Raw genomic sequence first — 16,119 nt, 5'->3', positions numbered from 1 at the left:
AAGACGCAGGCCTCCTAATTGTCCCTAGAATTTCTAAGCAAACAGCTGGAGGCAGGGCTTTCTCCTATAGAGCTCCATTTTTGTGGAATGGTCTGCCTACCCATGTGAGAGATGCAGACTCGGTCTCAACCTTTAAGTCTTTACTGAAGACTCATCTCTTCAGTGGGTCCTATGATTGAGTGTAGTCTGGCCCAGGAGTGTGAAGGTGAACGGAAAGGCTCTGGAGCAACGAACCGCCCTTGCTGTCTCTGCCTGGCCGGTTCCCCTCTCTCCACTGTGATTCTTTGCCTCTAACCCTGTTACAGGGGCTGAGTCACTGGCTTATTGGTGTTCTTCCATGCCGTCCCTAGGAGGGGTGCGTCACTTGAGTGGGTTGAGTCACTGACGTGGTCTTCCTGTCTGGGTTGGCGCCCCCCCTTGGGTTGTGCCATGGCGGAGATCTTTGTGGGCTATACTCGGCCTTGTCTCAGGATGGTAAGTTGGTGGTTGAAGTTATCCCTCTAGTGGTGTGGGGGCTGTGCTTTGGCAAAGTGGGTGGGGTTATATCCTTCCTGTTTGGCCCTGTCTGGGGGTATCGTCGGATGGGGCCACAGTGTCTCCTGACCCCTCCTGTCTCAGCCTCCAGTATTTATGCTGTACTACTTTGTGTCGGGGGGCTAGGGTCAGTCTGTTAAATCTGGAGTATTTCTCCTGTCTTATCCGGTGTCTTGTGTGAATTTAAGTATGCTCTCTCTAATTCTCTCTTTCTCTCTTTCTCTCTCTCAGAGGACATGAGCCCTAGGACCATGCCTCAGGACTACCTGACATGATGACTCCTTGCTGTCCCCAGTCCACCTGGCCGTGCTGCTGCTCCAGTTTCAACTGTTCTGCCTGCGGCTATGGAACCCTGACCTGTTCACCGGACGTGCTACTTGTCCCAGACCTGCTGTTTTCAACTCTCTAGAGACAGCAGGAGCGGTAGAGATACTCTCAATGAACGGCTATGAAAAGCCAACTGACATTTACTCTTGAGGTGCTGACTTGTTGCACCCTCGACAACTGTGATTATTATTATTTGACCATGCTGGTCATTTATGAACATTTGAACATCTTGGCCATGTTCTGTTATAATCTCCACCCGGCACAGCCAGAAGAGGACTGGCCACCCCTCATAGCCTGGTTCCTCTCTAGGTTTCTGCCTAGGTTTTGGCCTTTCTAGGGAGTTTTTCCTAACCACCGTGCTTCTACACCTGCATTGCTTGCTGTTTGAGGTTTTAGGCTGGGTTTCTGTTCAGCACTTTGAGATATCAGCTGATGTAAGAAGGGATATATAAATACATTGGATTTGATTTGATGAAAGATACATATTTGATGTACAGGCATGGCCCATACTCAATACTACTTCCAACCAGAATGTGATGTCAAGCTGTACACGGTAACTGATACTCTTTCTATGGTACATAAAACAGTGATTTAATAGATATGAAGGTTAACAAGTAAAACATTGGTGGCTCACACTCAAAGTCTTCCTCGTTGTAAGCACGGTGTTTCTCTGGGGGTCCACGGGCCGGTGGGTGGAGGATCTGCTGGAAGAGCTGCACCCCCAGGGTCTTGTTCAGGTCCTGCTCTTCATCATCATCTTCACTCCGCCTAGAAAGGGCCGGTGGCTTGACCGGGGAGGGTGGGTGGTCGATGGGTAGTTCCAGGTTAGTGATTATTTCATCATAGTCATGGATTCATATTTACATAAGATTTGATATTTTTTGTGCATTGCCCTATAACAAACAATGTTAGTATACAACAAGTTATTGCTCACGTATACCCTTTAATCATATATAATTGGAAAGCTTAGCTTAGATTCACAGCTATCAATCAGACACATTTTTGGAATGTTCAGGTCAATAGAACCTTGACATTTGACCTCTAGGGTACATATCAGAATTACCTGTATAAATTGCTTTAAAAAGTAAATCCTGATACGTTTTAATCTTTGTTTGACAAGTGGTACTGAAAGGTCATGAAATTAACTTTCAAATGATATATAATAAAACCAACTTAGAAAGCACCAGCTATAACTATTGTTTAAAAATAGCCCTTATTGTGCCATTGATATCAAAATGTTGGAAGCTTAGCTGTAGAATTTCATGTAGTGGGGCAGCTATGTTTTTGGATTGTAACTTTGGTGATAGAACAGGGTGTTAAACACACAGCTAGAACAGGGTGTTAAACATGTTTGAGAGATACAGCTCAATTGCATCTTATTGGATTAACTCTGCATTACCATACCTGTATGAAATATAATTGTAGTATGCCCAATAATATCTTAAAATGTTCATAGTGATGTAGAATACACTACCCAAGGAGCAGGGTGTGCCAGATATGTAAAGATGACAAATTACTCACACAATTGTGGTAAGAATGTGCCCAAAAAGCTGTCTGATTCAATCATTTCTGAAAATGTTTCAAGCCTTAATTACAATACTTAATCTTCAAACATGTCAAATGGATTTACAGCACCTTCAGAAAGTATTCATACCACTTGACTTATTCCACATTTTGTTGTGATTCAGCCTGATTTCAAAATTGATTAAATATTTATATAGTTTTTTACCGATCTGCACACACTGATTCGATTCCAGGCTGTATCACAACCGGCCGTGATTGGGAGTCCCATAGGGCGGCGCACAATTGGCCCAGCGCTGTCCGTTTTAGGGTTTGGCTGGGGTAGGCCGTCATTGTAAATAAGAGTTTGTTCTTAACTGACTTGCTTAGTTAAATGAAGATTACATTTAAAAATAAAAAATGGATTACCATAGGCAACACTAGAGGGAGACATGGCCACAGGTAAATGCCAGGTGACTGACATTTACCAGTCACCAGATACATTTAGATAAAAGCTTAAAAAAGACTGTATACTACATTCATTAAAAAAATTACAGTTTAAAAGTATTTGGTTGTTAAAGTCTGATGGCAGTGCTAAAATTTTGTCTATTTGTCCTTGCATTAATGATGGACAGTTGGTTCTGGTTGTGGAGGATTCTGACAGTGCTGTCTCCCCTTCTCTGTGGTAGGAGATCATGTAGAGGGTGGTCAGGTTGGTGCATGTCAGTGACCAATCTTCTGCTTGCTCTATCCATGAATGTTAGTGGTGGAAGGGTCAGTGGGATGTCTCTGTTTTTTGTTATTATCTTGCTTGCCCTTTTCTGTACCCTATCCAGTGCAGCTTGCTGCTTCTTTGTGCAGTCCACCAGCAACACACTGGCATACTCCAGGCATGGTCTCATTTCTTGCCATTACAGTCAGGAAGTGGAAACACCTTGAAGCCTTTTTCACTGCCTGGTCAATGTGTTGGTTCCCACTAAGTTGGTTGTCCAAGTAGAAGACAAGGTATTTTGTGCTTGTTAGAACTGGAACAGCCTGTCCACCCAGTATTAGTGGAGCCGGTTGGGGAGGATTTTGTGAGAAGCAGATTCTTAGTTCGACAGACTTTTTCCCATTAAGAAGCATGTTGTTCTCTGTCGTCCATTCCTCCAGTTGCTTAGCCTCCTCTTCCATTTTCAATGTTTGCTAGCCTTAAAGCACAGGACAGGCCAATGTCATTGGCATAGCCAGTGTCCAGTGTATCCTCAGAGATGACTCTCTCCGAGTGGACACGTGAAGCAGGAAGAGGTAAGACGAGACGATCCCAACCTCTGGGACCCCAGATGTTACCTCTGGCCATGAGCTGTACATTCCATTTGCTATCACCCTCTGTGTTCTCCCTGTTGTACAGCTGTGAAACCAGGTGAGTAACTTTGGACACAGACACAGACTGGCCAGATGCTGGAGGAGTTTAGCATGGTCGACACGATCAGAAGCCTTTGGCATGTCCGCCAGCAGAAGCAGGACCATTATGGGTTGCTTTGAATCTGTCTCTGTAAGCCAGGTGTGTGAGGCTCTGACCAACGCATTTGTTGTGCTGTGTTTAGGCAAGAATGCATGCTGTTTTTTTTTGTTGCATTCTTCAAGATCAACTGGTATGAGCTTCTTGGCAATGAGCCTTTCATGGACTTTGCCTAGACAGGATGTCAGAGAGATTGGTCTCCAATCATTTTTCTGTCCAGGACTGGAGACCTTAGGAATGGGGCAGATGTTAGCGGTCTTCCACTCTGTAGGTACAGAGCCCAGTTGATAGGAGGTGTTAACTAAGTGAGTGACCACTGGTGCTAGAACTTCTGAAAATTCCTTGAGTAACCATCTGGACCACACGCTTTCTTAGGACTGAGTCTTGAAAGAGCTTGTTTCATTTGTCCAATGTTGCATAGTTCTCCTTCCCCAACAGGCCTAGGAAGAGGAAAAACAGTGAAGGATGTATTTCCTGCCATGCTTCAGCAAATACGTTTTTCAAGACCTCAGCAACATTGTCATTTTCCACATCGTCAATCTGTATCATCCCTCTAAATGATTTTTAACAACCAAGCTCTTTAATGTTGAAGTCCCACCACTCGTTTGGGTTCTTCTTTTTAAGGGCTTGAATTTAATTTGTGTAGTAGTTTTTCATTGCCCTCAGATAAGCTTTTGAACAGCGTTTCTCGCTTTTTTCTATTTCTCAGTTTTCCCCCCATCTGTCAAATATTTTGATGGACACTTTTAGTTGTTCTGTCATCCATGGCTTGTCCCGGGCTGTTTTTTTAATTATTATTTTGAATGGGCATGCATACATCAAGGGCCATTTGTATGTTGGTGTTAAAGATCTACAACTTTTCATCCATGTTCTCCTCATTGTAGACAGCTGGCCAGTCAGTGATGGCCAGACACCAGGCTAGGGCCTCCTTTCTCTCAAACAACCTGTAGCCCTACTCTGTATTGCATTTCCTTCCCATGTTTAGGTACACTGGTGGGAGTGGTGCAGTAGGGGTGCTGATCAGATCAATCATGGAGTCTCCACGGGTCTTATTTTTGACAACCTGTTTTAGATCGGGCTGGGAGTTAAGGGTTATGGTTAGGGCCTTGGTAGGTAGATGATTGAAATCCCCACATAGGACAATAACTACTTCAGGTGATTTCAGCTTCACAGAGTTAATGGTGTTAATGAGATAGTTAATAGCTTGCTGTTGCAGTTTATTTTCAATAGAGCCCATGGAGGATGGTAAAGTGTTCCAACAACAATCCAGAAACGCTCAAACTCACCTCTTTCAAGGTCAGTGCGTATCTTAACCTGGAGACTATCGTCCACATATATGGCCACTCCTCCTCCTCTCATATTTAGGCTAGGATTTCTGACCTACATGAACACCTGAAAACCCTCTATGTTTAGGGACTTATCTGAAATGTTGTCATGTGCCCATGTTTCCGTTACACAACCAATTTCAGCCCTGGATCATATGAGTAAAAGTTCAAACTCATCCACTTTGTTTAGCAGAGATCTAGAATTGCAAGTTAGGGTATTTGGCGGATATTGGGAAGCTTTTGCATCTTCTGCTTTCTTTATTACAGGGAAGACTCTGTCGCTTGGTACTTCTACATGACTGATAGTTTTGGCATGCCTGATATCAACAACAGTGCAGATTTTTGTTTACCTCGGCCAACCTTGACCTCAGCCAAGGAGTTCCTATTGGACGGCTTCAATTTTTTTTCCTTTGATGTATGGAGCCAGAGGTGTAGTAAGTTTCCTAAGATTCCGAAGGGAATTCGGTGAGTATTCACAAATGTTTGTGGCATCCATTTTACTTGCTTAAAGTCCTTCAATTGTTTTTTACAACTTACCAATTCTGCAACAGAACTAACCACACAGACAATATCTATATAAATGTCCACCAAAAACAAATGGATGGCTAATATATTGTACCAGGGCCATTGATGTATCAAAACTACAGGACCAGCAAAAACATATCATCCATATAATCACTCCTACATTTTATATATAGGGAACTCATGTTGCCTTCTACTAAATGAACAAACATTCAAACAATTGTTGTCATGCCTATTACACAGGTCGATGTTAAAACTAACAGATCAAAAAATTATCAGAGTCGTAGGCAGTATTTAACCGAGCACTGTACTTTCAACCGGTAAACAATATCACTTTCTTAACAGGTCAACCCCACATGTCAACGGCAACATCATAAAACTGTGTAAACTCAGCAAAAAAATAAACGTCCTCTCACTGTCAACTGTGTTTATTTTCAGAAAACTTAACATGTGTAAATATTTGTATGAACATAACAAGATTCAACAACTGAGACAAACTGAACAAGTTCCACAGACATGTGACTAACAGAAATTGAATAATGTGTCCCTGAACAAAGGGGGGGGGGGTCAAAAGTAACAGTCAGTATCTGGTGTGGCCACCAGCTGCATTAAGTGCTGCAGTGCATCTCCTCCTCTTGGACTGTACCAGATTTGCCAGTTCTCTTCCACCAAGGCACCTGCAAGTTCCCGGACATTTCTGGGGGGAATGAAACTAGCCCTCACCCTCCAATCCAACAGGTCCCAGGCGTGCTCAATGGGATTGAGATCCGGGCTCTTCGCTGGCCATGGCAGAACACTGACATTCCTGTCTTGCAGGGAATCACACACAGAACGAGCAGTATGGCTGGTGGCATTGTCATGCTGGAGGGTCATGTTAGGATGAGCCTGAAGGAAGGGTACCACATGAGGGAGGAGGATGTCTTCCCTGTAACGCACAGCTTTGAGATTGCCTGCAATGACAACAACCTCACTCCGATGATGCTGTGACACACCGCCCCAGACCATGACGGACCCTCCACCTCCAAATCGATCCCCCTCCAGAGTACAGGCCTTGGCGTAACGCTCACTTCGATGATAAATGCAAATCCGACCATCACCCCTGATAAATGCAAATCCGACCATCACCCCCACTCATCAGTGAAGAGCACTTTTTGCCAGTCCTGTCTGGTCCAGCGATGGTGGGTTTGTTCCCATAGGTTGACGTTGTTGCCGGTGATGTCTGGTGAGGACCTGCCTTACAACAGGCCTACAAGCCATCCTGTACCTGTCCTGCAGGTGTGATGTTCAGATGTACCAATCCTGTGCAGGTGTTGTTACACGTGGTCTGCCACTGCAAGGACAATCAGCTGCCCGTGTTGTCTCCCTGTAGCGCTGTCTTAGGCGTCTCACAGTAAGGACATTGCAATTCATTGCCCTTGCCACATCTGCAGTCCTCATGCCTCTTTGCAGCATGCCTAAGGCACGTTCACGCAGATGAGCAGGGACCTTGGGAATCTTTCTTTTGGTGTTTTTCAGAGTCAGTATAAAGGCCTCTTTAGTGTCCTAAGTTTTCATAACTGTGACCTAATTTGCCTACCATCTGTAAGCTGTTAGTGTCTTAACGACCGGTGCATGTTCATTAATTGTATATAGTTCCTTTTTTTTGTTTATAGTGGATTTTTACGAATTATCTTTGAAAGACAGGGTCCTGAAAAAGGGATGTTTCTTTTTTTGCTGAGCTTATTTAATACACTACCGTTCAAAAGTTTGGGGTCACTTGTGAGGCGTCTGTTTCTCAAACTAGATACTCTAATGTACTTATCCACTTGCTCAGTTGTGCACCGGGGCCTTCCACTCCTCTTTCTATTCTAGTTAGAGTCAGTTTGCGCTGTTCTGTGAAGGGAGTAGTACACAGCGTTGTACGAGATCTTCAGTTTCTTGGCAATATCTCATATGGAATAGCCTTCTTTTCTCATAAAAAGAATAGACTGACGAGTTTCAGAAGAAAGGTCTATGTTTCTGGCCATTTTGAGCCTGTAATCGATCCCACAAATGCTGATGCTCCAGATACTCAACTAGTCTAAAGAAGGCCAGTTTAATTGCTTCTTTAATCAGAACAACAGTTTTCAGCTGTGCTAACATAATTGCAAAAGGGTATTCTAATGATCATTAGCCTTATAAAATGATACATTTGGATTAGCTAACACAACGTGCCTTTGGAACACAGGAGTGATGGTTGCTGATAATGGGCCTCTGTATGCCTATGTAGATATTCCATAAAAAATCTGCAGTTTCCAGCTACAATAGTCATTTACAACATTAACAATGTCCACACCTTATTTCTGATCAATTTGATGTTTTTTTTAATGGACAATGTTTTAATTTTCTTTCTAAGTGACCCCAAACTTTTGAACGGTGTTGTGTGTGTGTGTGTGTGTGTGTGTATATACAGTTGAAGTCGGATGTTTACATAAACCTTAGCCAAATACATTTAAACACTTAAACTTTTTCACAATTCCTGACATTTAATCCAAGTAAAATTTCCCTGTCTTAGGTCAGTTAGGATCTCCACCTTATTTTAAGAATGTGAAATGTCAGAATAATAATATAGAGCACAGAAAAAAATGTATGAAATGTATGAAATTGTATGAAATGTATGCATTCACTACTGTAAGTCGCTCTGGATAAGAGCGTCTGCTAAATGACTAAAATGTAAATGTAAAAAATGATTTATTTCAGCTTTTATTTCTTTCATCACATTCCCAGTGGGTAAGAAGTTTACATACACTCAATTAGTATTTGGTAGCATTGCCTTTAAATTGTTTAACTTGGGTCAAACGTTTCAGGTAGCCATCCACAAGCTTACCACAATAAGTTGGGTGAATTTTGGCCCATTCCTCCTGACAGAGCTGGTGTAACTGAGTCAGGTTTGTAGGCCTCTTTGCTCGCACACACTTTTTCTGTTCTGCCCACAAATTTTCTATAGGATTGAGGTCAGGGCTTTCTGATGGCCACTCCAATACCCTGATTTTGTTGTCCTTAAGCCATTTTTCCACAACTTTGGAAGTATGCTTGGGGTCATTGTCCATTTGGAAGACCCATTTGCGGCCAAGCTTTAACTTCCTGACTGATGTCTTGAGATGTTGCTTCAATATATCCACATAATTTTCTTGCCTCATGAAGCCATCTATTTTGTGAAGTGCACCAGTCCCTCCTGCAGCATAGCACCCCCATAACATGATGCTGCCACCCCCGTGCTTCACGGTTGGGATGGTGTTCTTGGGCTTGCAAGCCTCCCCCTTTTTCCTCCAAACATAACGATGGTCATTATGGCCAAACAGTTCTATTTTTGTTTCATCAGACCAGAGGACATTTTTCAAAAAAGTACGATCTTTGTCCCCAATGTGTAGTTGCAAACCGTAGTCTGGCTTTTTTATGGCGGTTTTGGAGCAGTGGCTTCTTCCTTGCTGAGCGGCCTTTCAGGTTATGGCGATATAGAACTCATTTTACTGTGGATATAGATACTTTTGTACCTGTTTCCTCCAGCATCTTCACAAGGTCATTTGCTGTTGTTCTGGGATTGATTTGCACTTTTCACATCAAAGTATGTTCATCTCTAGGAGACAAAACGCATCTCCTACCTGAGCGGTATGACGGCTACGTGGTCCCATGGTGTTTATACTTGCGTGCTATTGTTTGTACAGATGAACGTGGTACCTTCAGGCATTTGGAAATTGCTCCCAAGGTTGAAGCAGACTTGTGGAGGTCTACAATTTTTTTTCTGAGATCTTGGCTGATTTCTTTTGATTTTCCCATGATGTCAAGCAGAGAGGCACTGAGTTTGAAGGTAGGCCTTGAAATACATCCACAGGTACACCTCCAATTGACTCAAATAATGTCAATTAGCGTATCAGAAGCTTCTAAAGCCAGTGAATTATAAGTGAAATAATCTGTCTGTAAACAATTGTTGGAAAAATTACGTGTCATGCACAAAGTAGATGTCCTAACCGACTTGCCCAAACTATAGTTTGTTAACAAGAAATTTGTGGAGTGGTTGAAAAACAAGTTTTAATGACTCCAACCTAAGTGTATGTAAACTTCCGTCTTAAACTGTATATATATATGTATGTATGTATGTATGTATGTATGTATGTATGTATGTATGTATGTATGTATGTATGTATGTATGTATGTATGTGTATATATATATATATATATATATATATATATATATATATATATATATATATATATATATATATACACACACACACACACACATGTATTTAACCCGTTCTTTGTGGCACTCCATAGACTGTATACAGTATACTGTACTTCCATAACATTTTTCAACTGGTACCAGGAGACCTTCAGACGAGTCTTGTGAGGCCTGTGGGCATCCTTAAGCAAAACAACCGACATGTACATGTTTGTCATATTAGTGTGTAGCCCAAACTGTTCGGACGCTACAGACAGAAGTTGGCAGATTGGCTGTACCTACTTCATTCAAGTCCCAAGATGCTTGTGGGGGCCGTAGAGCAAAATGGAGAACAACACCGTGTTCGTGAGAGTCACATATTTCCATAATAGTTTGTAGGCCAAACCATTAAAAAGCATGATCATTACACAGGTGCAACTTTTACTGGGGACAATAAAAGGCCACTAAAATGTGCAGTTTTGTTACACAACACAATGCAACAGATGTCTCAAGTTGAGGGAGCGTGGAATTGGCATGCTGACTGCAGGAATGTCCACCAGAGTTGCCAGAGAATTGAATGTTAATTTCTCTACCATAAGCCACCTCCAACATTGTTTTAGAGAATTTGGCAGTACGTTCAACTGGCCTCACAACCGCAGACCACATGTAACCACGGCAGCCCAGGGCCTCCACATCTGGCTTCTTCACCTGCGGGATCATCTGAGACCAGCCACCCGGACAGTTGATGAAACTGTGGGTTTGCACAACTGAAGAACTTCTGCACAAACTGTCAGAAACCGTCTCAGGGAAGCCCATCTGCGTGCTCGTCGTCTTCACCAAGGTCTTGACCTGACTGTCGTGAGTGACTTCAGTGGGCAAATGCTCACCTTTAATGGCCACTGGCACACTAGAGAAGTGTGCTCTTCACGGATGAATCCCGGTTTCAACTGTAGCGGGCAGATGGCAAATGGTGTCGCCTGGGCAAGCTATTTTCTGATGTCAACATTGTGAACAGATGCCCCATTGTGGCAGTGGAGTTATGGTATGGGCAGGCATAAGCTACGAACATCAAACACAATTGCATTTTATCGATGGCAATTTGAATGCACAGAGATACCGTGACGAGATACTGAGGCCCATTGTCATGCCATCCACCACCATCACCTCAATTTAGGGTATCTGTGACCAACAGATGCATATCTGTATTCCCAGTCATATGAAATCCACCAATTAGGGCCAAATTAATGTATTTAAATTGACTGATTTCCTTATATACACTGTAACTAAGTCTAAAATCTTAAATTGTTACATGTTCCGTTTATATTTTAGTTCAGTCTACTTGGCCAAAACAGAGACATGTATGATGTGCTATACTGAACTCTACTATACTGTACCCTACTGTACTGTGCTCTACTGTACTGTACTCAAGTTTACTCTACATGAGTTTCTTACAATTGAAGAAAGGATCTATTGACTCTTAATCTAGTTGGTCTTGAGACCACTCAAGACCACATATATTCGGGCTTTAACTTGTCACGGTCTCAACTCACTGGGTCTGAGTCTGGATCTTGGGTCCAATGTCCTGGTATAAATCTTGGTCTTGGCTCCTGGATATTACCTTAGTCTTTGGTTTACAAACCAATACAAACCAATTTGAAGAAGACAATGCTTTCTGATCATTGGCTATTCACTCCCAACACATAGGAATACTAACCCAGTTGACTACTTTTAAATGGTGGAAGCCCTCAATGGCAATGTCTATACTAAAATGAGTTATATCCATCTGGAGTCCTCCAATTATATCTATGATTGACATTTCACACCGAAACACCAAAATAAAGATAAGTAAAGTGATCATTTAAACATCTAATGACATAATTAATGACAGAACAATATAGATTATATTTCTCTAAATTCAATTAAAAGATTTGGAAAATCTGGTAAGTTATTTTTTACTATTTTGTTAATTTGGTGTGCAAAAAACATTTAAAAATGTATCTGTGATAGAAGGTAAATCAAAACGATTGCTACTGTCCATGGTTCTCCCTTTATTGCAATTTCTTCACAAATTTAGTGGGGGGGTAACGAAGTCAAATAAATATTTTGAATATGAAATATTAACAAAGTGTGTGAGTAGTATACAGTATGTCTACCTGAAATATATTGGAAGAGTTTTAAATTGGCTTTACAGCTTCCTCTGGTGCAATATAATAATAATAATAATAATAATAATAAGATGTATTTTATATAGCGCTTTTCATACAGAATCTCAAAATAAAAACAAATTCAGGGGGCTGGCAGTTCATGGGAGCAGTTCGGTAAAGGAGTAGCTTGAGTGGAGGTGGCATTGATGGTACAGCCAGGGAAAGAGAAACGTCAGACAGGCAGGCCCGGAACTCTCCACCAGGCATCTCTCTCTGAAGTTCACAGCTACTCCTATGTAGGTAGGCTGGAACATCCACCACCAAATGTGTAGCACCAACCTGGATGATGCTTCGGCACCTTCGCCCAAGAGACCACCCCAGTTTGGCCTCGTAATCAGGAACAGTCTTTTAAGAGGCGAGCCTCTGTCGTCGCCTCACACCACAGTACAAATCCTTCCAGAAGCCAGGGCAGGTGGAACAAAAAAACGGTTCTGTGTTGATGCATCATTCAAATTACATATGCCAGCTAGCTAGCTAGCTATAGCTAATCAAGCCAAGTAAACTTGCCATCGTCAGTTCTGCAACTACATAGGTCACCACCAGATACTATAGCTCAACTCACAACAGGTTATATAAAACCAATACAATACAACTACATAGGTCACCACCAGATACTATAGCTCAACTCACAACAGGTTATATAAAACCAATACAATACAACTACATAGGTCACCACCAGATACTATAGCTCAACTCACAACAGGTTATATAAAACCAATACAATACAACTACATAGGTCACCACCAGATACTATCGCTCAACTCACAACAGGTTATATAAAACCAATACAATACAACTACATAGGTCACCACCAGATACTATAGCTCAACTCACAACAGGTTATATAAAACCAATACAATACAACTACATAGGTCACCACCAGATACTATAGCTCAATTCACAACAGGTTATATAAAACCAATACATTTGTACATTGTTTTTAAATGCAACAAAAAACGCTTAAATTATATGTACAGTATTTACAGATACCATTACATATCGGGATATTATTTATTGATATATCCCACATAAAGAAATACTACAGTTTACTATAGAATATCACAGTACTTACTATAGATTTCTGTAGTATACAATACTACACACTGTAGTATCCCTCGATCATGTTTAGTACTTAGTATAGAATTTTGTAGTATACTATAGTAAATTCTACATTATTATTCACAAAAAAACACTAGTAAATGCTACAGAAATGTCAGCAAAACATTTTTTTTTAACTATAGTAAATAGTAATTTAATTAGCATATACCTTGCCATTCCCATCCTCCGCATTCCAATTTGTGCCAACCTTAACTGAGAAACCTACATGTCAAGTATAGACCATATAGTGTTCCCTGTGATTATAGAAAAGAGCAGAAGCCCTGAACTCTCTGTTCATAACCTAGTCCTTCCTTCCTACCCACCTACCTACCTACCTACCTACCTACCTACCTACCTACCTACCTACCTACCTACCTACCTACCTACCTACAGATTATGGAATATTTGCTAGATCTGTTAGTGTTTCTCCACTAGGTTTCCTCAAGGAGAAAGCCTCACACTTCTATGTTAAAGATAATAAAACAAAACAATTTATTAAAAATACTACAGTAATGTACACAAAAAAAAGCTACAGTAAATACTACAGCATACTACTATAGAATATACAACAACAAAAAATACTACAGTATTTATATAATAAATACAACAGTATTCACTGACATTTTTTGTCAGACTTCAGTCTGCAAAAACATTACAGTGAATACTATAGTATTCCTACCATAGTACACACAATGGTATTTTTTCATGTGGGTAGGCTTCTTCACAGAGCCATGGCAACCACAGAACCACGGATATAAGCATTACCTGACTAATTAGTTCAAAAAGAAATACATCAATAAATAGCTAATTTTGTGTGTATAGAACCTGTGTATAGAATAACTAATAGATAGATGTAAGGTTTAAACTCACAGCTGAGGTGGCTGTGGCCATAGCGTTGGCGTCGCTGGCATCCTTAGGGTTGCTCATGGCTCCGTGTGGATCACAAGGTCAGGGCAGTATGTTGCGACGCAGTCCTTAGCCCTTTTCACTCTCTTTCTTAGTCAACGGAGGACTTTTGGGTAGCATAACCTGCGAAAAGGACAGGAATGGTATTGTTGGTCTTAGTCAAGTGACTATTGGTAAATTGGGTCAAATGCTACGTCAATCACCCAAATTATCTTTTGGTTAGTGATCTCCTTGTACGTCCTACATGATGATTATACCTCCATAATAACGACATAGGCAACGCCATTGTCATGACGCCATTTACACATTTAGGGCCACATCACCAGACCAGGAGAAAGTAGGGTAAGATTCAGGGTCTGGAAAAAGTCGTGGCTCTAACCATATCGACAATCCCTTGTGAGTGAACAACAAGCTTACAGTATTGTGATTCTGAATGGGGCCAACACAGCGGCATATAACAAAAGCAATCAATTTCTCTACTGTAGCTCTGAGTTAAGCTAAAAGTTAAGTATTTTTTTATGAAAACATAGGTGATAGCTTCATCATGAAAACACTGCTAAGAATTGCTGTGTCCTGAAGGGTTCAGAGGAGCTTATGATGTACCCCCCTTGGCAAGACCACAACATCCAATTTAGGGTGGAAAACCCCGTTTTTTAATACACTTTTTTCCAAGCAAGCAAATCAACTAAGCTGGTAAGGCAGTGTCTTGTAACTAGAGGTCGACCGATTATGATTTTTCAACGCCGATACCAATACCGGTTATTGGATGACCAAAAAAGCCGATACCGATTAATCGGACGATTTTTATTTATTTTTGTAATAATGACAATTACAACAATACTGAATGAACACTTATTTGAACTTAATATAATACATCAATAAAATCAATTTAGCCTCAAATAAATAATGAAACATGTTCAATTTGGTTTAAATAATGCAAAAACAAAGTGTTGGAGAAGAAAGTAAAAGTGCAATATATGTGCCATGTAAGAAAGCTAACGTTTAAGTGCCTTGCTCAGAACATGGGAACATATGAAAGCTGGTGGTTCCTTTTAACATGAGTCTTCAATATTCCCAGGTAAGAAGTTTTAGGTTGTAGTTATTATAGGAATTATAGGACTATTTCTCTCTATACGATTTGTATTTCATATGCCTTTGACTATTAGATGTTCTTATAGGCACTTTAGTATTGCCAGTGTAACAGTATAGCTTCCGTCCCTCTCCTCGCTCCTACCTGGGCTCGAACCAAGAACACATCGACAACAGCCTTCCTCGAAGCAGCGATACCCATGTAGAGCAAGGGGAACAACCACTCCCAAGTCTCAGAGCGAGTGATGTTTGAAATGCTATTAGCGCGCACCCGCTAACTAGCTAGCCATTTCACATCAGTTACACCAGCCTAATCTTGGGAGTTGACAGGCTTGAAGTCATAAACAGCGCAATGCATTGTGAAGAGCTGCTGGCAAAACGCACTAAAGTGCTGTTTGAATGAATGCTTACGAGCCTGCTGGTGCCTACCACCGCTCAGTCAGACTGCTCTATCAAATCATAGACTTAATTATAATATAATAAACACACAGAAATACGAACCTTTGATCATTAACATGGTCGAATCTGGAAACTATCATCTCGAAAACAAAACGTTTTTTTCTTTCAGTGAAATACGGAACTGGTCCGAATTTTATCTAACGGGTGGCATCCCTAAGTCTAAATATTCCTGTTACATTGCACAACCTTCAATGGTATGTCATAATTACGTAAAATTCTGGCAAATTAGTTCGCAACGAGCCAGGCAATGAACGTAAGAGCAGTAATCACAATTTCATGTTAGCAGGCAATATTAACTAAATATGCAGGTTTAAAAATATATACCGTAAATTCCGGACTATAAGCCGCAACTTTTTTCCCACGCTTTGAACTTCGCGGCTTAAACAATGACGCGGCTAATATATGGATTTTTCCCGCTTTCAAATTTGTGGGTCCTGACAGCGTGGAGCATTGTCAAAAAATCCACTATCATCAACG

At 41.2% G+C, this 16,119-nt stretch overlaps 1 protein-coding gene across 2 annotated transcripts in view; it reads right to left on the bottom strand.

The window, feature by feature from the left end:
- LOC115156571 (anion exchange protein 2) overlaps positions 1-16,119 on the bottom strand; it is a 59,948-nt gene that overhangs the window by 31,455 nt on the left and 12,374 nt on the right. For both annotated transcript variants that reach the window (XM_029704033.1, XM_029704034.1), the window contains exons 2-3: positions 14,059-14,217; positions 1,496-1,646 (exon numbers count right to left, since the gene is read on the bottom strand). In XM_029704033.1, the coding sequence (XP_029559893.1) occupies positions 1,496-1,646; positions 14,059-14,115 (208 nt within the window). In that variant the 5' untranslated portion in view covers positions 14,116-14,217. The remainder of the gene's footprint in view (positions 1-1,495; positions 1,647-14,058; positions 14,218-16,119) is intronic.

This window comes from Salmo trutta, chromosome 21 (genome assembly GCF_901001165.1).
Source record: "Salmo trutta chromosome 21, fSalTru1.1, whole genome shotgun sequence".
In the NCBI taxonomy this organism is placed as follows: Eukaryota; Metazoa; Chordata; class Actinopteri; order Salmoniformes; family Salmonidae; genus Salmo; species Salmo trutta.
Note: the sequence above shows the minus strand (reverse complement) of the source record. Positions and strands in the feature narration are given on the sequence as shown.